Source organism: Lagenorhynchus albirostris, chromosome 21 (assembly GCF_949774975.1).
Source record: "Lagenorhynchus albirostris chromosome 21, mLagAlb1.1, whole genome shotgun sequence".
Taxonomy (NCBI): Eukaryota; Metazoa; Chordata; class Mammalia; order Artiodactyla; family Delphinidae; genus Lagenorhynchus; species Lagenorhynchus albirostris.
The window spans coordinates 11,642,829-11,666,495 of record NC_083115.1 but is presented as its reverse complement, the minus strand read 5'-3'; the positions used below and the strand labels follow the sequence as shown (position 1 = coordinate 11,666,495).

Below are 23,667 nucleotides of genomic sequence, written 5' to 3'. Positions count from 1 at the left end.
TGCTTCTGTAAGGGAACAGCCTTGTTCTTAGGAAACAGATACTGAAGTGTGTGTGCATGTGTATAGAGAGAAAATGATACAGCAAAAGTGTTACCAGTAGACAGGAGTCTTCTGTAGTATTTTTGCAACTCTTCATTAAATTTGAAATTAGTTCAAGTAAAAAAGCTTAAAAAATCAAACAGATAGGGTGGAGTGGGGAAAGGAATTATACTCTCAAAGTACTAGTAGCTGGGGAGGAAACTGGACCTGTGATGAGAAGTTAGTAGCTAAAAAGAAATATAACTCGGGGGCTAAGATAGATTTAGTCAGCTGACACACACCTAGTTTAACATTAGCAGAGGAAGGGAAGAAACCATAAATGACCTTTATTTTTAAACACCTACCTTCTGTGAGTCCCACTGTCCCAATAGGGGGGTGGCTGAAGACCACCGTAGGGATGTTGTCATAGTCTAACTTGGAATCTTCTTTGCGTTCAAAAAGTCTATGGGCAAGTTTTCGGCCAGCAGCAATTGCAACTACAAAGATATTTTTAAATCAGTGTTTAGCTTATTGTTCATCTTAATATAGCAGGATTATTCTACTAACCGTTTATCCATCTGGCTTAACATACAAAGTTCTGACAAAGTCTTCTGTCAATGCTCATTACAATATCTAGTTCAATATAATAAAAGACCTATCAATACCTTAGTTAACAATTCAAAACTATTGGCTTATGTGAATTCTGTACATTCTATTATGACCAAAAAAAAAGAAACAACAAAAGACACATTTACAAGTTCCCAACCATCTGGCAAGTCACCTCTTAATGCAGACATTAGCTTTTTGATATATTTATGGAGCAAACTACATTAGCTTCGAGCATCCTCAATTCTACTTTATAACCACAGTCATTTCACAGGAATATTTTGTTTCTTTTTAAAATTATTTTTATTTCTTATTGATTTTTTTTAAAGTTTATCCTCCTTTGCCTGTTTTTATTCCTAATGGTCAAAAACAAAAAAAGACCTGAGTTCAGTAAAAGCATCAGTTATTAATTTTAGACTTCAAATTGATAATTTTTTTTCCAAAATAAGGTATCAGTAGGATACATAAGAAATTTTTTTCACCTCGACAAAATTTTCAGCTGTTAGATTATGTTATGAAGGTTCTGAAACTTTGCTTGTTAGTTTGCTTTTGTGGAGAGAGCTTCCTAAAAGAGCTAAAAAGCTTTGGGTGTGTGTTTCCATTCTGAGTAAGACCCGGGCCATTTTGGAAAGGATGGTGAGGCCCCGGAGGGGTACAGGTGAAAGCAGATGGATGGATACCACCAGCAGAAGCAGGACAAAGAGCTTGAAATGACGCCAGTTAACTCATGAAGTAGGCTGAAGTATGGGATTCTGAGGATGGGGATCAGGTTGTATCAAGACTAAACAGTCATATAAGAATACCACTTCCGGGCTTCCCTAGTGGCGCAGTGGTTGAGAGTCTGCCTGCCGATGCAGAGGACATGGGTTCGTGCCCCGGTCCGGGAAGATCCCACGTACCGCAAAGCGGCTGGACCCGTGAGCCATGGCCGCTGAGCTTGCGTGTCCGGAGCCTGTGCTCCGCAACGGGAGAGGCCGCAACAGTGAGAGACCCGCATACCGCAAAAAAAAAAAGAATACCACTTCCTTCCACTGTCACCAACACAACTCGGATTCTAATTTACAGCATTCTTCAGAAGATGACTGTATCATCTGTATAAAAATTTCAGTCTTCACCAAGCATTTTAAAAATCTTTTAAAGAAAAATAAATACTATTCAAAGCATTTTTAAAGGAAAAAATGAATATTACTCATAACATGTCAGGTTCCCAACCAACATCTATCTCAACACATTTTACCATTTTGATGACATGAAGACACTCAGCCTTTTAACTCTGCTTGAGCTGATTTGACTATGAAGAGCTGAACAGTTTTTTGGGTTTTTTGCGGTACGTGGGCCTCTCACTGTTGTGGCCTCTCCCACTGCGGAGCACAGGCTCCGGACGCGCAGGCTCAGCGGCCATGGCTCACGGGCCCAGCTGCCCCGCGGCATGTGGGATCCTCCCGGACCGGGGCACGAACCCGTGTCCCCTGCATCGGCAGGCGGACCCTCAACCACTGCGCCACCAGTGAAGCCCTGAACAGTTTTATATAACACACAGAGCCTCCCTTAGCCCCCAAAAGAAGAAACATTACCTGGAGTAAGGAGAGCTTTTCCACACACATCCCCAACTGCGTAGACACCTTTTACATTCGTATTCTGGAATTCATCTACTAGGATATGACCTTTGTCATCAGTTTGAATCCCCTAAAATTGTAAAGGGACAACATGTAAGTATTTGGCCCATCTACAGAAAAACAGCAGCTCACATCTCTGGATCCGCCTCACTTCAGGCACCTCTTCAGCCTGAATCTCCAAGAAACCACAAGACTCAACCACAAGATGAAAAACATCTTAGCAAGCTGGCAGGTTTCATATCTTTTGCTTAATTTAAAAGGTAAATATTTAACTCAGTTTTGAGGAGTTTTAACAGGGTTTGTCTTTGCATTGTACGATTCAGCTGGCCAGGCAAGCCTGAAAAGGAATCACTCAACTATCAGACATGGTACTTGGCATCCCCATGGAGTCCACCTAAGACAGTGATTTTCAGTTCCTTGGAAGTGCTCCTCCTGAAGCATGCTAACTCATCCTTTAGACAGGCACAGCCTGAAGCAGTCATCAAAAGCAGACTTCTTTGAAGTTTACAGTTTTATCTTTAAAAATCCAAGCAAAATTTGTATTCTACTCTAAAAGATATCAATGTTTCCTTTAACCAAAATTTCTCCCTATACATTGAGTCAAATTTTTGCCCCAAGAATATGTGTCATGCTTATCTTGTGGCTTTGCAGATCCCCGGTGTATATACTCCCGCGTGAGAAGTAGAAGGCCAGCAGGCATAGGGAGTAGGTAGTGTAGTGGTTAAGAGTAAAACCTTTGGAGCTGGGAGATCTGGGTTCAAGTCCCAGCTCTGCCACTTACTAGTTATGAGACCACCCATTTATCAACAAATACTTGACCCACACCCCAGGCTACTATACTTGACTGTCCTTCAAAATTTAGAAGAACAAATAAGAATGCTAACTATAGCACTGGTAGATGAGCTTCACATCTGTACCCATCCCCGAGTGCCACAATGTCCATGACGAGTCACACAACCATCCATTAGGATTAGAGCTGCAGACAATAAGAAATCATTATAGGGCTTTAAAGAGACAGGTATCATAGTAAAAAAGAAATTTGTAGGGAGAAGGCTAGTCAGGAAATGGTGATACGATGACCTGATCTAGGTTGATGACACCAGAAAGGGGAAAAAAAACCCTTATTTCCATTCCAAAGGCAGAAGCAATGGGATTTAATGACAAACTGGACACGTGGAATAAACAGAAAAGAATCCAACAGAACCCACTCAAGTTTTGGGGGGTCTGGGGTTGGATCAGGGGAAATCACAGGACTATTGACTGATTCAAGAAGGTTTTAGGCAAGGAAAGTGGTCAAAAGGTACAAACTTCCAGTTACAATATAAATAAATACAATACCAGGGATATAACGTCCAACACGGTGACTACAGATAACACTGCTGTTAGGAGAGTAAACCCTGAGTTCTCAACACACAGAGAAAATTTTTTCCTTTTTTCTTTTCTACTTTTATTGTATCTACATGAGAAGATGGATGTTAGCTGATCCTCTTGTGGTGATCATTTCACAATGTATGTAAATCAAACCATGGTGCTGTATGTCCTAAACTTATGCAGTGATGTATGTCAGTTATTTCTCAATAAAACTGGGGGAAAAAAATAGAACATCGTAGGCAGACTAGGTCAGCTTACCAGTTTGTTTAAATTCAGGCCCCTGGAGTTTGGGTCCCGTCCAATGGCCCAGAGTAGACAGTCAACATCTGGAATGGTGGTCAAGGTGGGTTTCCTACCAGGAACTGAAGTGACCATGCAGAGTTCCAGACCTGAAGAAGTTTTTTTAACTTCCTTGACCTATTGGGAGATACAGTTTGTTAACTGGGGGTGTGGGGATGGGAAGGAAAGCAAATAAAGAGGAAGCTAGAATTCTTAACATTTAAAAACTCTCCACTGAATCCTACATATGAGTCTTACACGCTGACACATTTAGTTTTGCCCAAAAGCCACCAACACTGGAACTCTCTGGAACCAAGATGATATCCTAGGTGGCCCCAAATCAGCCAGCAGCCAGAAATGTCAACTCATATCAAGACCCTAATGCTTCAGCTTAAAAACAAAGTACTTGGGCTTCCCTGGTGGCACAGTGGTTGAGAGTCCGCCTGTCGATGCAGGGGACACGGGTTCGTGCCCCGGTCTGGGAAGATCCCACATGCCGCGGAGTGGCTGGGCCCGTGAGCCATGGTCGCAGAGCCTGCGTATCCGGAGCCTGTGCTCCTCAACGGGAGAGGCCGCAACAGTGAGAGGCCCACGTACCGAAAAAAAAAAAAAGAAAGAAAAAAAGTATTTTAAAGCGTACTTCTTCAAAACTGTGATAAAATTTTAAACCACAAATCTAAGCACAGTGATTTGCAGCTGGAATCGGGGGAGGAAACGGCTGTAGAAGCATCATTAAGAGAGTTTTAAAAATTGCACCATCCTTGCTCCTCCCTGGACATTCTTAATCAGGACTTGGGAGAGGAGGATAAGATCAGATCCGGAGAGTGAAGGGCATACATAGTTTAGTGAAAGTCCCAAGGGGATTCTGATGTGGACCTTAACCACCAGTCCAGTACTTCAGCATTTACAAAGCAACTTCACAGTTATTGTTTTACTTATGATATGGCCTATGCTGAAAGGGCAAAGCTTTGGGGAAGAAAGTCATTTTTGCAAGGCTAATGATCCAGGAAAAATCTGACATGTAGGTGATTCCCTGAGAATAAAAAAAATACAAAGTAACTTTGTCATTGTTTCCATCTACAAAACCCAAAGGTGTTCTTTCAAAAATAGATTCCATGGGACTTCCCTGGCAGTCCAGTGGTTAAGACTTCACCTTCCAGTGCAGGGAGTGTGGGTTTGATCCCTGGTCGGGAAACTAAGATCCCACATACCTCACGGCCAAAAAGCCAAAACATAAAACAGAAGTGATATTGTAACAAATTCAATAAAGACTTTTAAAAAAATAGATTCCATAATAATATTTCCTGAAATAAATAAATAAATATAAATAAGTATAGACCTGAAAAATAAGGATGTTCAATGAGGCCTTTGAGCACAAAAATTGTAGTTTTAGTTCTAACTAAACTAAATTCAACTTCCAGATTTCTAATCTTTTATACCTTGGATTTCATTAAAACATTAATGTGAAATGCAGCTTCTGAGGATAAAGAAAAGACTTGGTAATACTCTAGAAAAGAATAAACTGACTGGGGTAGGGGTAGTTTGTGTTTATAAAGCTGGTGGGGTTCACAACAGATAGACGACCAAGGGCCGTAAGCTCGCCCTGGGCCCGGTCATACCTGCGAGTACTTCAGCACCTCTATGCCAGCGTTCTCCAGCTCCTCAGTGCAGTTGGAACTGATTATTGAATCAAAACTTCTGAGCACCTGTATACACAGGCAGCAGAGGAATGGGTGGTGGGAAAGAATAAAACTTCATTAAAGATATGCTACAAACCTGGGAGGGAAATTTCAGTATCAACCCCCCTCTTATGTCCTTCTTCATTCACGGCTGCACTATGAGTGGAGTTTTTTTTCTTTTTAGTCATCTTTAAAAAATTATGGTTCTGAAGAACCCAGGGGCAGGACAGGAATAAAGACACAGACGTAGAGAATGGACTTGAGGACACCGGGAGAGGGAAGGGTAAGCTGGGACAAAGTGAGAGATTGGCATGGACATATATACACTACCAAATGTAAAATAGCTAGCTAGTGGGAAGCAGCTGCGTAGCACAGGGAGATCAGCTCGGTGCTTTGTGACCACCTAGAGGGGTGGGATAGGGAGGGTGGGAGGGAGATGCGAGAGGGAGGGGGTATGGGGATATATGTATACATATAGCTGGTTCACTTTGTTATAAAGCAGAAACTAACACACCATTGTAAAGCAATTATACTCCAATAGAGATGTTAAAAAAAAAAGATTTAACCAAAATAAATAAATTAAATAAGCTGCTATAAAAAAAATTAAAGTATAGTTAATTTACAATGTTGTGTTAGTTTCGGGTATACAGCAAAGTGATTCAGTTATACACACACACACACACACACACACACACTTTGTGTCAGATTTTTTTCCATTATAGATTATTATAAGATATTGAATATAGTTCCCTTTGCTATACAGTAGGTCCTTCTTATTTATGTATTTTATATATAGTAGTGTGTATATGTTAATCCCAAACTCCTCATTTATACCCCCCGACCCTGCTATCCCCTTTGGTAACCAGAAGTTTGTTTTCTATGTCTGTGGGTCTATTCCTGATTTATAACTAAGTTCATTTGTATCATTTTTTTAGATTCCACATATAAGTTATATCATATAATATTTGTCTTTCTCTGGTGAGTGAAGTTTTAATAAGTCTGTTTTCCGCAATCACCACCAACGTCTGCATTACACCTGACTTCACCCACTCCTGTTCTAGAGTTAAACTCATAGGCAACCTTCACGCCTCTACTGTCTTTGCCATGTTCCTCTCCTCCCAAGCTCTTCTCTTTTTCATAAGAATAGGGACCAGAAATTCTCTTTCCCCTTTCAGTATTCCAGGGCCAGCTTTCCTGCTGATACAATTTAAGGGAGGATTCTTGAACAAAATCTCCCATTCTAGGCAGAAAAGTCAACTACATGGCCTTAGAGATTTTTTTTTTAATACTAGTCTTAGTATTTGTTTAAGGTTTCAAACTATGTATTTTAGGGTTCTAAATTTGGTAAAAATGGGATCCATTCCAATTAAGGTTCCCAACCAAGTTGAAAACACTGGTTTTTCTTCTGGAATGCTAGATGTTGTTCTATATGAGCCATGGCCGCTGAGCCTGCGCGTCCGGAGCCTGTGCTACACAACGGGAGAGGCCACAACAGTGAGAGGCCCGTGTACCGCAACAACAACAAAAATAATAATAGTTGTTACTGTCTAGCAACTTTTTTCTTTTATTTTAATAAATTTATTTATTTATCTTTGGCTGCGTTGGGTCTTCGTTGCTGCACGCGGGCTTTCTCTAGTTGCAGCGAGTGGAGTCTACTCTTTGTTGCGGTGCACGGGCTTCTCGTTGCGGTGGCTTCTCTTTGTTGCGGAGCACGGGCTCCAGGCGCACGGGCTTCAGTAGTTGTGGCACGCAGGCTCAGTAGTTGTGGTTCGCGGGGTCTAGAGCGCAGGCTCAGTAGTTGCGGCACACGGGCTTAGTTGCTCCGTGGCATGTGGGATCTTCCTGGACCAGGGCTCAAACTTCTGTCCCCTGCATTGGCAGGTGGATTCTTAACCACTGTGCCACCAGGGAAGTCCCTAGCAACTTTTCTTTACTTAGACTTCCTCCTTCTTCTCTAGAGATTTCTTCAGGATAACACACAGGTGGGGTAAAGGTGGGAGGTCGTGATTTATTCATAGAGTAGCTCTAGAATGGAGTTATACCAGGAAGGGGAGAAGATGGAGAATGCACTGGGGGTGGGGGAGGGCAGGAAGCCCAGATATATGTGGCTCTCTGCCACAAGCCAATTTTCCAAATGCAGGAATTATCCACTCTACTGATAAACTGATGTGATTTATTTACTTATTTATGTATTAGATTCAGGCTACCTATACCTCTGCCTTTCTCCTGCCATCTAATTTGCTGGACATATTCCAGCAATGCAAAATAATACTGACCTATGAAAAACATTCTTCAGGACAAAAATCTCCGGGGGGTTAATTTTAGGACAAGTCTAAAAGCCAAAGAGAAAATCCTCTGGAGTCCACACTGACCAGTATTATCGGTTTCCCTCATCTGCCCCCCTATTTGCTCAAATACTCAGGAATTTGAGTCATTGCATTTGAGTTGTCAGGGATCTGATAAATGTTCCAAAGGCATTAAATGACTTGCCCAAGTCACACACTTGTTGGGGAAGGCCAGATTCTTAGGGACCAGATTCTTAGGCCAACACTCTTGTTATTGCCCCACACGGTGTCTCTGAAAGCTCCAATACTGTGCCACAACCTAGTGATGCTCAGTCACGATTAATCAACAAAACACATAAAGCAACACTTAATCAAGTACTGAGAAACATGGAGGCTGAATTTTAGCAGAAAGAATATTGGCCTGAGCTTTCTCAGAATTTCGTTGACTCTCAGTTTGGATATTAATTAGCAGTCATGAAACCTCACTTGGCCTTAATTTCTTCATCTACAAAATGAGGTTCCAGTCGATGAGATGATCTATAAGCTTCTTTTATTATTATTATCTTTTATTGTGGTGGAAAACACATACCATTAAATTTACCCACTTAGGGCTTCCCTGGTGGTGCAGTGGTTAAGAATCCGCCTGCCAGTACAAGGGACAGGGGTTCGAGCCCTGGTCCAGGAAGATCGCACATGCCGCGGAGCAACTGAGCCCGTGCGCCACAGCTACTGAAGCCCATGTGCCTAGAGCCTGTGCTCTGCAACAAGCCACCATAATGAGAAGCCCGCGTACCACAACAAAGAGTAGCCCCTGCTCGCTGCAACTACAGAAAGTCCGCACGTAGAAATGAAGACCCAACGCAGCCAAAAATAAAATTAATTAATTTAAAAAAAATTTACCAACTTAACCATTTCTAAGTACGAAGTTCCATGGTGTTAAGTGTATTTACATTGTTGTAAACCAGAACTTTTCCCTCTTTCAAAACTGAGACTCTGGGGGTGGTGGGAGGGATAAATTAGGAGTTTGGGATTAACAGACACATACCACTATACATAAAACAGATAACCAACAAGGACCTACTGTACAGCACGGGGAACTACACTCAATATTTTGTGATAACCTATAAAGGAAAAGAATCTGAAGAATAATATATACATATACAACTGAATAAGTATGCTGTCCACCTGAAACTAACACAGTATTGTAAATCAACTATACTTCAATAAAAAAACAAAAAAACCTGGGATTCTGTATCCATTAAATGATAACTCCCCATTCCCTTTCCCCCCTGTCCCTGGCAACCCCATTTCTACTTTTTGTTTCTATGAGTGTGACTACTCTAGGTAACTCATATATGTGGAATCATACAGTGTTTGTCTTTTTGTAATTAGCTTATTTCATTTAGCATAATATCCCCAAGGTTCATCCATGTTGCAGCATGTGTCACAATGTCCCTCCTTTTTAGAGCTGAATAACATCCCATGGGATGGATATTCATTCTGTTTATCCGTTCATCAGTGGACACAGGCTGTTTCCGCCTCCTGGCTATTGTGAATAATGCTGCGATGAACATAGGTGTGCAAATATCTTTGATACGTTTCCTTTTAATGCAAAGAATTTAGTAAATTTTTTGACTGAGTGTTAATAATCCAACACTATCTGATCATATTAAATTGATTTTCAGAATAAGAAATTAACCTGAGAGTTCGCTCAATTTAGCTAATATTTATATTTAAGGATGTATGTTGTATTAAGGCATGCTATCTACCACTTCATGATGGAAACACCAGCCAGTCTGATCAAATCTAAATCAGTATCATCAACTAGCAGTTGGTGGCTGGGAAGGATGTAAGCCCTTATTCAGATGCCTTCAAAGCGGCTCCATGTGGAACAGACCAACCAGCTCCACATGTTTGCACCCTAGTATTTAATGACAACATAAGAGAAAATTCTCCCTGTAGATTTTTAAAAAGATTCACATCAAGGAAAAGGATAGAATTTACCTTATCATGCCGTATGATTAGTGATGTCTTAGAACCCAGGGCGGAAAGGATCCCAGCTATTTCCACAGCAATGTAACCAGCACCAACGATGACACTGCGGCTACCATGAGAGTAGAGGGTTAAGATCGTTAAATAAACTTATTTTAGAATAATTTTAGATTTACAGAAAAGTTTAAAAGAGAGTACAGATAGTATACCCCCTGCCCAGTTTTTCCTAAAGTTAACATCTTACATTCATAGCAGCACTATTTGCAATAACCAAAGACATAAAAACAACCTAAATGTCCATCAACAGATGAATGGATAAAGAAGACATGGTACATATATACAATGGAATACTACTCAGCCATAAAAAAAGAACGAAATAACACCATTTGTAGCAACACGGATGCAACTAGAGATTATACTAAGTGAAGTAAGTCAGAAAGAGAAAGACAACGTATGGTATCACTTACATGTGGAATCTAAAATACGACACAAATGAACTTATCTATGAAGCAGAAACAGACTCACATAGAGAACAGACTTGTGGTTGCCAAGGCGGAGGGGTTTGGGAAGGGATAGACTGGGAGTTTGGGGTTAGTAGATGTAGAATGGATGGACAAGGTCCTACTGTATAGCACAGGGAACTATATTCAATGTCCTGAGATAAACCATAATAGAAAAGATACAAAAAATAATGTGTATATATGTATAACTGAGTCACTTTGCTGTACAGCAGAAATTAACACAACATTGTAAATCAACGACACTTCAATTAAAAAAACATAAAGTTAACATATTATAAACCATGGTACAGTTGTCAAAACTGAAACTGGCGGGCTTCCCTGGTGGCGCAGTGGTTGAGAGTCCGCCTGCCGATGCAGGGGACACGGGTTCGTGCCCCGGTCCGGGAAGATCCCACATGCCGCGCAGCGGCTGGGCCCGGGAGCCATGGCCGCTGAGCCTGCGCGTCCGGAGCCTGTGCTCCACGATGGGAGAGGCCACAACAGTGAGAGGCCCGAGTACCGCTAAAAAAATAACCAAAAAAAAAACTGACACTGGTACATTACTGTTGACTAAACTTCAGACTTTATTCAGATTTCACCTGTCTTTCCATTCATTTCCTTCTTCTGTCCCAAGATCCAATCCAGGATAATACAGTAATTTTAAGTAGAAAATATCCTTCTGTAGAACGGAAATATATTTTTAGGTGTTTTAAAAATTATTTAGCTTCATTTCCTCAGAGAGGAAATAAAAACCCTTTGAAGCTAGAGACGATTCCTTATGCAGAGATCTTCACACCTAAAACTAAAATTGGCACCACAATTTTTGTTTTTTGCTTGTCCGAGAAAGTTTTTATTTCTCCGCCACTTTTTTTTTTTTTTTTTTTGGTGGTACGCGGGCCTCTCACTGTTGTGGCCTCTCCCGTTGCGGAGCACAGGCTCTGGATGCACAGGCTCAGCGGCCATGGCTCACGGGTCCAGCTGCTCCGTGGCATGTGGGATGTTCCCGGACCAGGGCACGAACCCGTGTCCCCTGCATTGGCAGGCGGACTCTCAACCACTGCGCCACCAGGGAAGCCCTGTCCGCCCATTTTGATGGATAATTTTGCAGAGTAAGGAGTTCTATGTTGGTGGGTTTTTTTCTTCTCAACACTTTAAATGTTCCACTTTCTTGTTTGCATAGTTTCTGAAGAGTTGTTGTAATTCTTATCTTTGCTCCCCTTATAGGTCAGCTGTGTTTCATCCTTCTGGCTTCTTCCAGAATTTTTTGTTTGATTTTCTACGGTTTGAAAATTATATGCCTAGGTATAGTTTTTTGACATTTATCCTACTTAGTGTTCTCTGACCTTCGTGGATCTGTGGTTTGGTGTTTGACATTAATTTTGGGGAAAGTGACAGTCATTATTGCTTCAAATATCTCTTCTGTTCCTTTCTTTGGCATCACAATCCTCACCACCGTTATTCTCCTCTGGCTCAGTATTTTCCCTTGATCATTGCTAAATTCCATCAATCTTTGCAATATGATGAAAGGCCAATTTAAGCAAGCCATTTTAACTTGTAGCATAGAGCTGCAATGAAACTAGATGCCCTGAATAAATTCTGGTCTAAAAAAGCATCTTAAACACTAGATAAATGTTTGGGTGAAGGTCTGAGTCCATGGTGGAGAAGCTAAGCCCAGCCCTAGAGTAATCACTGCAGCATACAGAATAAGTGCCCTTTAGCTGGAGCTAACCCTTTCAGGGCTGGCGTTCTCTAAAGCATGGTCCTACCACTGGTGCAATGCTTGGGTAAGAAGAAAGCAATCAGGGAAGAAGGAAATCTTTCTTTAGTACCTTCTACAAGTAAGGTACCTATGTTGTGACTCCCTGCCTTCAGAGGGCTATGGTCTGGATGGGGGATGAGGTATGAACCTGAATGGCTATGTATTAGAGGTAAGGATGCTCTTATCCTACAGCCCAGTGTATAAAAAGAGAAATGTCTAGTTTGGAAACTAGGAAGTAGCTCTTCTTCCATCTCTACCATCCTCTCTCCTATTATATGTTGACCACTTTTCCTTTCTTTGGGTCTTCGCTCCTTACTTTCTTCTTTCCTCTCTCCATCTTCTTTCTCTTCCCCAAACATTTCTTATGTAAGTCCTACTTCTGTTAAGCATTGCACTGGACACAATGGGTAGCGATCCCTGTCCTTGAGGAATTCCTGAGGGGAAACATGCCCAGGAGTCTGTTAAAGCTCAGAGGGCAACACTTAGTTCCTGCAGGGGAGAGGGCTCAGAAACACTCCAGATTCCTGAAAGATGAATAGCTCTGGCAAGGGTTGGGAGAAGTATTCCCAGCAGAATGGATATACGAGAAACACGTGTGAAACGTCTTGGCTTCTTCAGAGAGGAGACAAAAATCTGCAAGGAGCTCAGTGTTTCCCCCTCAGCTTCCACAGTCCCCTCTAGTCCACCTCGTACCACTAAAGTAACCACTGGAAACAATCTTTTTTTTTCTTTTTGGTTTAAAAAAAAAAGGAATTTATTGATTCATGTAACCGAGAAGTCCTGACTTCAGGTATGGCTGCATCTAAGTGTTCCAATGATGTGTCAGGACCTGGTCCCTTAAAGATGCTCAGCTTTGCACTTCATGTTGGCTTCATTCTCAAGGTCTGCATTGTGATACAGAGACTGCCAGAGGAATGAGGAGACAGTGGCATGGTCTTAACAAGCTGAAGCTCAGGCTGGGGAGCTGACATCCAGGCTTTTGGAGTCTTGATTTTTTTTTTAATTAATTAATTAATTTATTTTTGGCTGTGTTGAGTCTTTGTTGCTGTGCACAGGCTTTCTTTAGTTGTGGTGAGTGGGGGCTACTCTTTGTTGCAGTACACGGTCTTCTCATTACGGTGGCTTCTCTTGTTGCGGAGCACAGGCTCTAGGCGCATGGGCTTCAGTAGTTGTGGCTCACGGGCTCTAGAGCGCAGGCTCAGTAGCTGTGGTGCACGGGCTTAGTTGCTCCGCAGCATGGGGGATCTTCCCGGACCAGGGCTCGAACCTGTGTCCCCTGCATTGGCAGGCGGATTCTTAACCACTGCGCCCCCAGGGAAGCCCCTGGTATCTTGATTTAAAACACCAGTCTTCAGTACATGAAAAACTCAGTAAGTTAGGTAAAAACTGTGAACCAAGCACAATCTCCTTCGTGCCCTCAATGCCTGTTGGTCTTGGAGAGTCTCCAGGAGAGGAGGGGGGAGGCCGTGGCTCACCCTGAGGACATAGACACTTTGGCAGCCATACCTGGGAGCCCTCCACCACCTAGAAACAATCTTATATTCTGCTGAGTCCCCAGAGCACTTCTCTTTCCCTCATTATGGCCGTCAGAACCTCTTGTCCCACAATGTTCCACAGACTCCACGCTCCAGCCTCCCCTCAACCATAAGCCCAATGAGGGTAAAAGCTGGACCATACAGCCCAGAGCACATGTTACCTCGCCTATAAATTTGTTCCTTCTTTGATTATTTACTTACTTACCAACATAACAATGATAAAGGAGTCTTAAAAAAAGAAGACAAGAATCATATACCAATTGTTAATTCATTTTCCTATGTTCTCAGAGTCTTGTTTATACCACGCATACATTCCTTTCTTCAACTTGTAGTGCTACCAGCACAAGTTTAATAAATGGTTTAAAAATAGGTAATGGACAGATATCTAGAATGAAGCTTCTTTGAGTCCAGACTGAATTGTTATCATTTAAACACGATGAGTCAGGACCACATTTCTGCATATATTCTCACATGTCTCATATCCTTCACACCTAAAACCAAACAGATCATGAGGAAAGAAAGGCTGCTCTCTAACACACGGCCCTGCCCCACAGACAGCAAATCTAAAATGCCTGTTTGCTTTTCTCAAAGTCAGAAGATGACCTGGTCTGAATGTCGTAACAGGACATTTTCACAGCAGCTATGGAATTGCCAAGATGCCCTCTTGTCCCTGATGAACCACCTGTGGTTCCAGGTGAATTAAGGTAAAGGAACAAGCAGGGATTATTAGTCACCCTCCAGAAAGGCCTTGATGCAAAAGCGCGGGATTAAGACTTCCCACTGCACTGGCAGCACCTGCCGAGAGAGCAGCAGAGTTGAGCAATGACGACTCCAGGGTGAGTGCTACTCAGAAGGAAATAAAGGCCAAACTCTGGGCTAACAGGGTCCCTCCTCCAGTTCCCAGGTGCCCTATCACTTATCATGGGTGAAGGGAGGACCCCTCTAATCAAGGAAGCCTGCAATTGGCAGCTTCTTCAAATTAGAGAAACAATCCTCCTCATTATGTTTTTTCTCTCTGTGTTATCTAAATCCATGACAGAAGTCTACTAAGGTTATGAGGACAAACATGTATAAAGGCCAATTTCAGAAAACCTATTTTTGTGAGACTGACAGAGCCTTCATTTATCCAGATGCCTCTGTACCAGCTGCTTTGAAGACCAGAATCACTTTAGACACATTATCAACTGATGCTCTATCAAGTTGAAGAAAGAAAACAGTTTTAGGGCTTCAGTGTTTATTCTCAAAACCACCCTGCATTTGATTCTGGTCCTAAAAATTTTACAATGGCCTCTGACCAAAAGCATGAAAGATTTGAGTCATTTATTGCGGGCTACTCATGGATGAGAGACCCAAGGTCATAAAAAGAGAAGAGGTAGAACAGAATTCTGGAAATTCCTACATTTAATAGTTGGGAAGAGGAGGTAGAAGTGTTGGGAGAAACTGAGGGAGAATGAACACGGAGGTCAGGAAGAAAAGCAGCTTACCGAGGCAACTCTTCCAGCTGAAAAAACCCATCACTGGTTATTCCCAGGCTGGCACCTATGTAGGAAAATGCAACATAGGTCACACAGATGGAGTTTACTCTTGTAAAATAATCACAACATTTTATGGACGAACCAAACACTTTCTCAGCCATCACACTCTCTGTTTCGACAAGTTCTGTTAAAGTCTCCACTTGGGAAGCTGCCCATCAAATCTTCCCTGAGTCAACATTTTTATTTCCTCTGTAGAAATAAGAGTACTGACGACTAAGTAACTATCAAATTTCTTTGAGGAATTAAGATCTCCTCAGCTTGGGACTTCCCTGGTGGTCCAGTGGTTAATAATCCGCCTTCCAATGCAGGGGACTCGGGTTCGGTCCCTGGTCGCGGAACTAAGACCACACATGCCTCAACTAAGACCCAATGGCAGCCAAATTAATTAATTAATTAATTTTAAAAAAACCCATCTCCTCAGCTCTCATGAATAGACTCCTTGCTGGCTCTGCTTCATTCTCCCGCCCCCAAATGGGCTCAGCCTTGGTTCTCTTCTCTCTGCTTTTTTCCTTCAAAGGTTTTAACCAACTCTCCCTTCATTGTGGGAGACTTCCAAATGTGTAGTTCCAGTTTTGACCTTCTCCCCAGGTTCTAGTTCCATATTTCTAACTGTCTTTCTATACCATTTAACTTTGTTTCAAACTCAGTATTTTCAAAATAGAATCTTAACTTTATTTCCCAAGCCATATCCCTCTCTTGTTCACCACTTCAGCTGAAAAGACTACCTTCCATCAGTAATCCAAAGTCTTGAGTTATCAATCCGTAATTCCTTCTCTCAACAACGGCCATCTCATCGGTTATTTAAAATACTGCATTTCGCCAAATTCAATGCACAATGATTAAGGTCCCATCCTGATTTCAGAGGTGTTGAGTATTTTTTTTTAAATGTGCCTTGGAGTCAATGAGATATACTAGCCGATTCATCCTTCTGTGTCTCTTATGTCTGTCCTCTCCTCCTAGCGCCTGGCACATAGCAGTGGCTTAGTAACTGTCTGCAGAGCTGAACTGAGTATTTCTACCACATTTCAGACGTTAACCCTGTAGTTAGAACCTATTACCACCTCCTGCACATTCTATTGCAACAACTTGCTAACTGGCCTTCTGCCTCTGTAGATCACTATCAGATTAGTTTTCTATAATTATCACTTAGGTCTCGTCACTATCCCATTTATAGGCTATTAATAATTGGTTTTCGTGAATGACAGAGATTCCTTAATTTGCCTTCATAAATGTCCACAATTTGGCCCCAACCTTCTTCCAGTTTCAGTTCAATGTACTTGCTTCCAGATTTCACTGTCAGAAAAACTGGTTTAATTGACTGAATGTCCTTTAAAGACCTATTTATTACCCACTGGTTCTTCTGGTCTTTCTCTTCTTCGGCACATGGTGCTCAATTTGTAAGCCCTTTTCCCAGGAAGACTTTTTGGTCCATGACAGCTCATAGTAATCCGTCCCACCTCTGAGGACCCCGACCCTCACTGTCTGGCAATCACCTTGGAACACTTACCTTTTATTTTATTTCTTTGCATTTGTTTTTTATTACATGTTTTAAATTAATAAATGTATATCTTTTTTTTTTTTTTTTTTGGTACGCGGGCCTCTCACTGCTGTGGCCTCTCCCGTTGCGGAGCACAGGCTCCGGACGCACAGGCTCAGCGGCCATGGCTCACGGGCCCAGCCGCCTCGCGGCATGTGGGATCTTCCCGGACCGGGGCACGAACCCGTGTCCCCTGCATCGGCAGGCGGACCCTCAACCACTGCGCCCCCAGGGAAGCCCAATAAATGTATATCTTAAAAAATTCAAAAAGCACCACAGAGCATCTAGTGAAAAGCAGGTCTCTTTCCCAACCCAGAGCTCTGGTCCTCTCCTTGGAGGGAGTTGGCACTGCAGGGTTTTGAGTGTCCTTCCAGAGATCCTAGTGCATCTGTACAGTCTCCCTGTCTTTTTAAAAAGACATAAACTGGGGCTTCCCTGGTGCTCCGCAATGGGAGAGGCCACAACAGTGAGAGGCCCGCATACTGCAAAAAAAAAAAAAAAAAAAAAGATGTGTATATCCAATCTTACCAACTAAATTTTAAGTTACTTGACAACAGCATCTTCACATTTTTTACAGTAGTTGTTCTTTAGCTTTTGGAGAGTCATGAACCCTTTTAAAAGCTGGTGAAATTTTATCGATCCTCTCTCCAGAGAAAAAAATACATAAATACATACACACTCAAAATTTTCCATATAAATTCAGGTTGGTCATGGGTCGTAAGAAGCCAATCCATGGTCATGGGTCTTAAGAAGAAGTTGTATAAACTATGATCACCATCCACAAAGACCTTATAATCTACTTGGGGAAAAAGATACGGACAATGTTTCCTATGAGAGAACAAGGCAGTATGTTATAACTCATCCCTGTGTATACGAAGGTAGACAAGACTGTCTCGGAGATTCCTTACTTCTTTAATTTTCTAATTCTTTATATGAGAGAAAAATATGCATATAAGAAGGCTTAATTAGCTGATGAAGTTACATCTCTACAAGATTTCTCTCTCTTAAAGAAAACAGTAGATATCTCATGACAAACTGAGGCTGAAAACAATCTCTGCTGTGCCGAGAAGGGAAGGATGGGGCTTTTGCTGATTCTTCCCCCTGTGTTACTGTAGTATGTCTGAGCCTGGAGCTGGATGAAATATCTTCCTTTGCCCCGTCACTAGGTACCACTTAGGCCAATTACATTTAGGTTCTGCAGAGACCTTCTCTCATGTGTCCAAGACAAATAACTGGTACAGGGCAGATCCCCTGGCATGACTTGTAAGGTGGAAAACAACGGTAAATTCTTTCTGACTATTGTTAACAAGCAATAACAAGCCTTTGGAAGACTCACCAGGGATCTGGCTCTCCTGAGGAAGCATGGGCACGCCGCCTGTGGCAATCAGGATGTGAGGGGCGGTGTACTTTTCCCCGTTGACCTCCACTGTGGGCTGGGCATCACCCGTGAATACTGCATGGCCGCGAATGATTTCTATGTGGGACTGGAGAAGGAAGCATGGTCACATTAGCCTGTTCTTAAGATTAAAAAACAAAGGGGTGGGGAAGGGAAGTACTGGGAGTTTGGGATTAGCAGATACAAACTATTATATATAGGATGGATAAACAACAAGGTCCTACTGTATAGCACAGGGAACTATATTCAATATCCTATGACAAAACACAATGGAAAAGGACATGAAAAAAATATATATGTATAACTGAACTTTGCTGAACAGCAGAAACTAACGCAACATTGTAATTCAATTATACTTTGATAAAATAAAAAAAAAGAAGAAGAAAAAGATTAAAAAATAAAACAAGGGAATTCCCTGTCCAGTGGTTAGGACTGGTCGGGGAACTAAGATCCTGCAAACCGTGTGGTACGGTCAAAAAATACCCAAAAAACAAACAAAAAAACCAAAAACCAAAACAAAACTTGCTGCAACTTCTTACATCTTTCCATTCTCTACTGAGGATTGTGATTTATGGTTTGCTGATGCTAAGACAACTCTCCAACATTCGAGTTTCTGCAGAACTTCTGACTGTTAATTGATACTTAGGTTGGGGGTTGCCATTTGATGCTAGAAGTATGCAGTAAGAAAAAACAAAGGGACTATCTTGGGCCAAAACCCAGAGACTAAAAAAAATATATGCAAGTCATTCCCACAAGGAAGAAGATTACATCTTTGTCCCCAAGAGTTGAAGGAGAAAGCCTTTCTCACTTAGAATGAAAACACACTGAAGAATGATGTGTCTGGAGGAAAGAAAGAAGGCTGAGAAAACAAAAGGATAAAGGTGCAGGGAGCTGAGGCCAAAAGGAAATACTCTGGCCAAGGGAGGGAAAAGCAATGTTTCTGTTTTCTCAAACGAAGGGGGGAAGAATACCACAAAATTCCATGACCCTGAAGCTCTACACTAGAGGTGTTGAGAACTCAGACTTCATTTGCTCTTCCTGGCAGCCTCTGTGCCTGGGCCTGAGTTTGGACTGCCAGCAAGCTTCTGCCTGCCAGGATACACATACTGGCAAGAAATGTGGGCAATTCACAAGGATAATGGGATCCTGTAAGCATGATCACAGAATGGAGCGTTGCAACATTTTGGAACATACCCGGTTCTGAATTGAGCTATTTCCTCCTTTCTAATCAGCCCTCCAGGCCTGTTCTGCAGGTGCCGTGCTTAATCAAGGTGAATCAAGATTGATGCCAAAAGCCACGAGGCTCCTGAAAAACTTTCCTTCAGGAGGTAATGATTTCCTACCGGGTACTAGACAAAAAGGAGACTGAGTCGAGTGGCAATAATATGGGTAATCGCTTGGGGAAGAAACTGATGAAATTTTTATTTTCATTTCCTAGGATATTTCACAGAAAGTTTCCTATTCTGAATTTCTGGATTGCCTGTGATTCCTTTTCCATAAGGTCATGGTAAATTCTGCTACACACCAAGATTTTTGAGTATTAAAAAATGCTATTTCCTGAGTAATTTTCCTATCTCTTTTGCAAAAGTACTTTAAGCTAGCTCCATTAAAAAAATTTTTTTTTTATTTGGGTGTTGTAGTATAGCAAATGGCATCTCATTTTCATGTCTAGCCACCTTAAAATCTCTTGAATTCAGTGCACAGGGGTCTGAAGACCAAATACTTTCCCTTGAATTTGGGGGTTAAGGTCAGAAAATATCACCCTCCAAAAAAATAAACCCAATGAATGATAAGAATTGATATAAAAATTATGAGGTTAGCCATCTGTACAAGTAACTCACCCTAAAAAGGGGTTTATAAACACGTGCTAATGAGATTACAGTGGCCCAAATACCATCCCAAATATACTGATCTAGTATAACCTAAGCTACATTGATGTCTTAGAAATTGAAGAGTGAAACCACAGAGACCAATTAAGGGTGCTGGGAGTCACACTGTCAAGAAAAGGGAGAGCTGGGACTTCCCTGGAGGTCCAGTGGTTAGGACTCCGCACTTTCACTGCCAAGGGTGTGGGTTCAATCCCTGGTTGGGGAACTAAGATCCCACAAGCCGCACGGCGAAGCCAAAAATAAATTAATTAATTAAAAATAAATAAAAGAAAAAAGAGAGTTGGATGGTGCTTCAGTACAGTCCAGCGGAAGAGGAATGACATCAAAGCATGAGGGTGGGAAAAGCCCCAGCAGAGCAAAAGACAACATACATTTGCTGAAGGCAAACACACCTTTGAAGTCCAATTTTCCTGATTGGACTTCATGCACAAAAACGTCCTTCTGAACCATAACATGGTGTCCTGAGTAGAGTTAGCCACCAAGGACGAGGGTGTTCTCAGCAGACGAACTATGGCAGGTTTCCAGCCAGATAACGGTCCTGATTTTAACCCATCAACTGGCACCTTGTTACATAATCAGGCTCTTATGCGCTTGGCTTCTGGAACTAAGTGGAGGGTCAGACAGGTGCAGGCAGGCATCAGGTGAGACCTGATTCGCCGACTTAGGCACATACGTCCCACTTTCCGTAGAAATACAAATGAGACTGGCCTACCAAGTCCGACTTACATCCTTACAGGTCAATATCAAAACCAGTAATCACAAAAGAAAGAAAAGAAACAAGAGATAAATGTAAAGGCTATGTCTGGTCAGATTTGGTTCTCCGGCAGAGAACAGCTTCTTCTCAAAGTTCAAAACCTGGCATGCTCACCTTGATTAGATTATTCTGATAGATGGTGTTTAGGCGGCTCACGTAGGCATCCCGCTTTTCCTTTATAACCCTGCAATGAAACTGGAGTCAGGACTGAGGATCTGGACTCTCCTCTTTCAGTCGTAACTAGGGCCTCTGACCCTGAACACGCCGGAGCAGAGAATCAGACTGTCCATAAGAGCCCTGGGAGTGAGTGTCTCTAAAGACAGGCACACCTTCCCCTGTGTCCGTCTGCGTTCCGTATGTGCAGAACCCTTATTCTACTCTATGGAGAATGTTCACTTGGCACGCAAGGTTCGTAAATTTCTTTCTGCAAAGAAGGCAAGGAGAGCTGCTTTGGCACAGTGCCTAGTATATGGTGGCCACTCATTATTTGCTCAATAAATGAATGAATATGCTAAAATTAAAAAAAAAAATTTATGGCTAGACAAGTTCATGGCAGGGAATCCCCTGGTGGTCCAGTGGTTAGGACTCCATGCTTCCACTGCAGGGGGCTCAGGTTCGATCCCTGGTTAGGAACGAAGATTCTGCATGCTGCAAGGCGTGGCCAAAAAAAAAAAAAGTTTATGGTAGTTCCTTTAGAAGTTAAACACGGGGGATTAAGAGGTACAAACGATTACATATAAAATAAATAAGCTACAAAAATATATTGGACAGCACAGGAAATATAGCCAATGTTTTATAATAACTCTAAATGGAGTAAAACCTTTAAAAGGTGTGAATCACTATGTTGGACATCTGAAACTTACATAATATTGTATATCAACTATACCTCAATAAAAAAAATAAATAAAAGGTATAAAACTTCAAAAATAGTTAAATATTAATTGCCATATGACCCAGCAATTCCACTTCTAGGGACGGTCCCAAAACAACTGAAAACAGGGACTTGTAGACCAATATTCATAGCATCATTATTCACAATAGACGAGAGATGGAAAAAACCCAGGAGTCCATTGAAGGATGAATAAAGAAACAAAGTGTGGTATATAAATATTAGGGAACAGCATTCAGCCTTAAAAAGCAATGAAATTCTGACACATACCACAGCATGGACGAATTCTAAAAGTGCTACGCTAAGTGAAATACGCCAGGCATAAAAGGACAGATGTTGTATAAGGTACCTAGAATAGTCACATTCATAGACAGAAAACAGCATAGAGATACCAGGGGTTTGGAGCAAGGGAAGACTGTTTAACAGGTACACTGTTCTGTTTGGGATGGTGGAAATCTGGAAATGGATGTTGGTGATGGTTGCACGACACTATGAATATACCTAATGCCACTGAATTGACAACTTTAAAAGGGCTAAAATGAACCTTTCAAGTTGTGTTGTGTATTTTAAAACCACTTTATTGATGTATGACTGACATACAAAAAGCTGTACATATTTAATGTATCAACTTGATGAGTTTAGAGATAAGTATATGCACAAGTAAGTCATCACTGCAATCAATGCCAAAAACATATCCTTTACCTCCAAAAGTTTATGTTATATACACTTTGCCACAATAATACACCCTCAAAAAATGTATGGCTTACTTCACTATGAAAGAAAAAATGTACGTTTGTAAACAGAGCCCTCTCAGCGTTTACACTTACCGCCAGCTGAATTTACCCTCACAGCTTTGAAAGCCATAATCAACGTGGTCATGCATGAATTCAGAGTGGACAGCTGTGTTCCACATTACCTATAAAAAAAAGTACCCAAGACAGTAGTGCATGAGTCCAGAGAAAAAAGAGAAATTTTTTTCTACAGAAAGGTAATATATAATAGTAGATAAAGATACTGACCTTTAACTTACAAACAAAACTAAACATTTTAAAAGAGAAACTTCAGAAATATGACCAGATAGATTTCATAGCGAGACTTCTGAAATGTTGGGGGAAATTAATTCTATTGTTGAATTCCACAGTTTATATACTCTGTAAAAGCAGAATATTATATGTCTCACAGTTCTTCCATTCAAATTTACTACTGCTTACATTCATTTTAAGTTTCAAATTTCTTTAAGCCTTGCCTTCTGTGCTCAATTTAAGAAATGGAATTGCATCTGTTAACTTTAAGATTTAGAAGGAAACTATTAGATAAAATTGAGCACTGGAAACTTTAAGAAAATGGATTCCTATTAACTACAAACGTGTCCCTGTAAGGATATATGTAATCAGACATGTGGAACTCAAAGGTTAGCTGCGTCTCCTGTGGGATGTAGCCTATAATCTGTAAACCAACTGATCATCACGAGAACTGAATTGAAATCGGCATCCAGAACTCTAGATGACAAACTACCATCTTCTTTGTCAGACACGCCAGAGACATGACTTTTATTTATTTATTTATTTATTTATTTTTGGCTGTCTTGGGTCTTCGTTGCTGTGCGCAGGCTTCTCACTGCGGTGGCTTCTCTTGTTGAGGAGCACAGGCTCTAGGCGTGCGGGCTTCAGTAGTCATGGCACACGGGCTCAGTAGCTGTGGCTTGGGGGCTCTAGAGCGCAGGCTCAGTAGTTGTAACACACGGGCTTAGTTGCTCTGTGGCATGTGGGATCTTCCCGGACCGGGGCTCGAACCCGTGTCCCCTGCATTGGCAGGTGGATTCTTAACCACTGCGCCACCAGGGAAGTCCCACGACTTTTGACAAGCCTTTGATTCCTTCTTTGTACCCTCCTCCCTTTATGCCTAAAGAAGAATAAATTGATGACTGTGCTGGATTCTTTTAACTGAGGTGCAATTCTATCAACTGCTTACCACAATGGTATCCAAATACTGTCCTCAGAAACATCATTCAAGCAACTTGAGAAATT

The 23,667-nt window shown here is 41.7% G+C and overlaps 1 protein-coding gene across 1 annotated transcript in view; it reads right to left on the bottom strand.

Moving 5' to 3' along the window:
* The window catches only part of GSR (glutathione-disulfide reductase), a 45,245-nt gene that overhangs the window by 4,322 nt on the left and 17,256 nt on the right, over positions 1 to 23,667 (bottom strand). The window contains exons 3-11 of the mRNA XM_060136425.1: positions 22,468 to 22,556; positions 20,866 to 20,935; positions 18,049 to 18,196; positions 15,125 to 15,179; positions 9,859 to 9,958; positions 5,510 to 5,596; positions 3,870 to 4,028; positions 2,199 to 2,310; positions 384 to 515 (exon numbers count right to left, since the gene is read on the bottom strand). Of these exons, the coding sequence (XP_059992408.1) occupies positions 384 to 515; positions 2,199 to 2,310; positions 3,870 to 4,028; positions 5,510 to 5,596; positions 9,859 to 9,958; positions 15,125 to 15,179; positions 18,049 to 18,196; positions 20,866 to 20,935; positions 22,468 to 22,556 (952 nt within the window). The remainder of the gene's footprint in view (positions 1 to 383; positions 516 to 2,198; positions 2,311 to 3,869; positions 4,029 to 5,509; positions 5,597 to 9,858; positions 9,959 to 15,124; positions 15,180 to 18,048; positions 18,197 to 20,865; positions 20,936 to 22,467; positions 22,557 to 23,667) is intronic.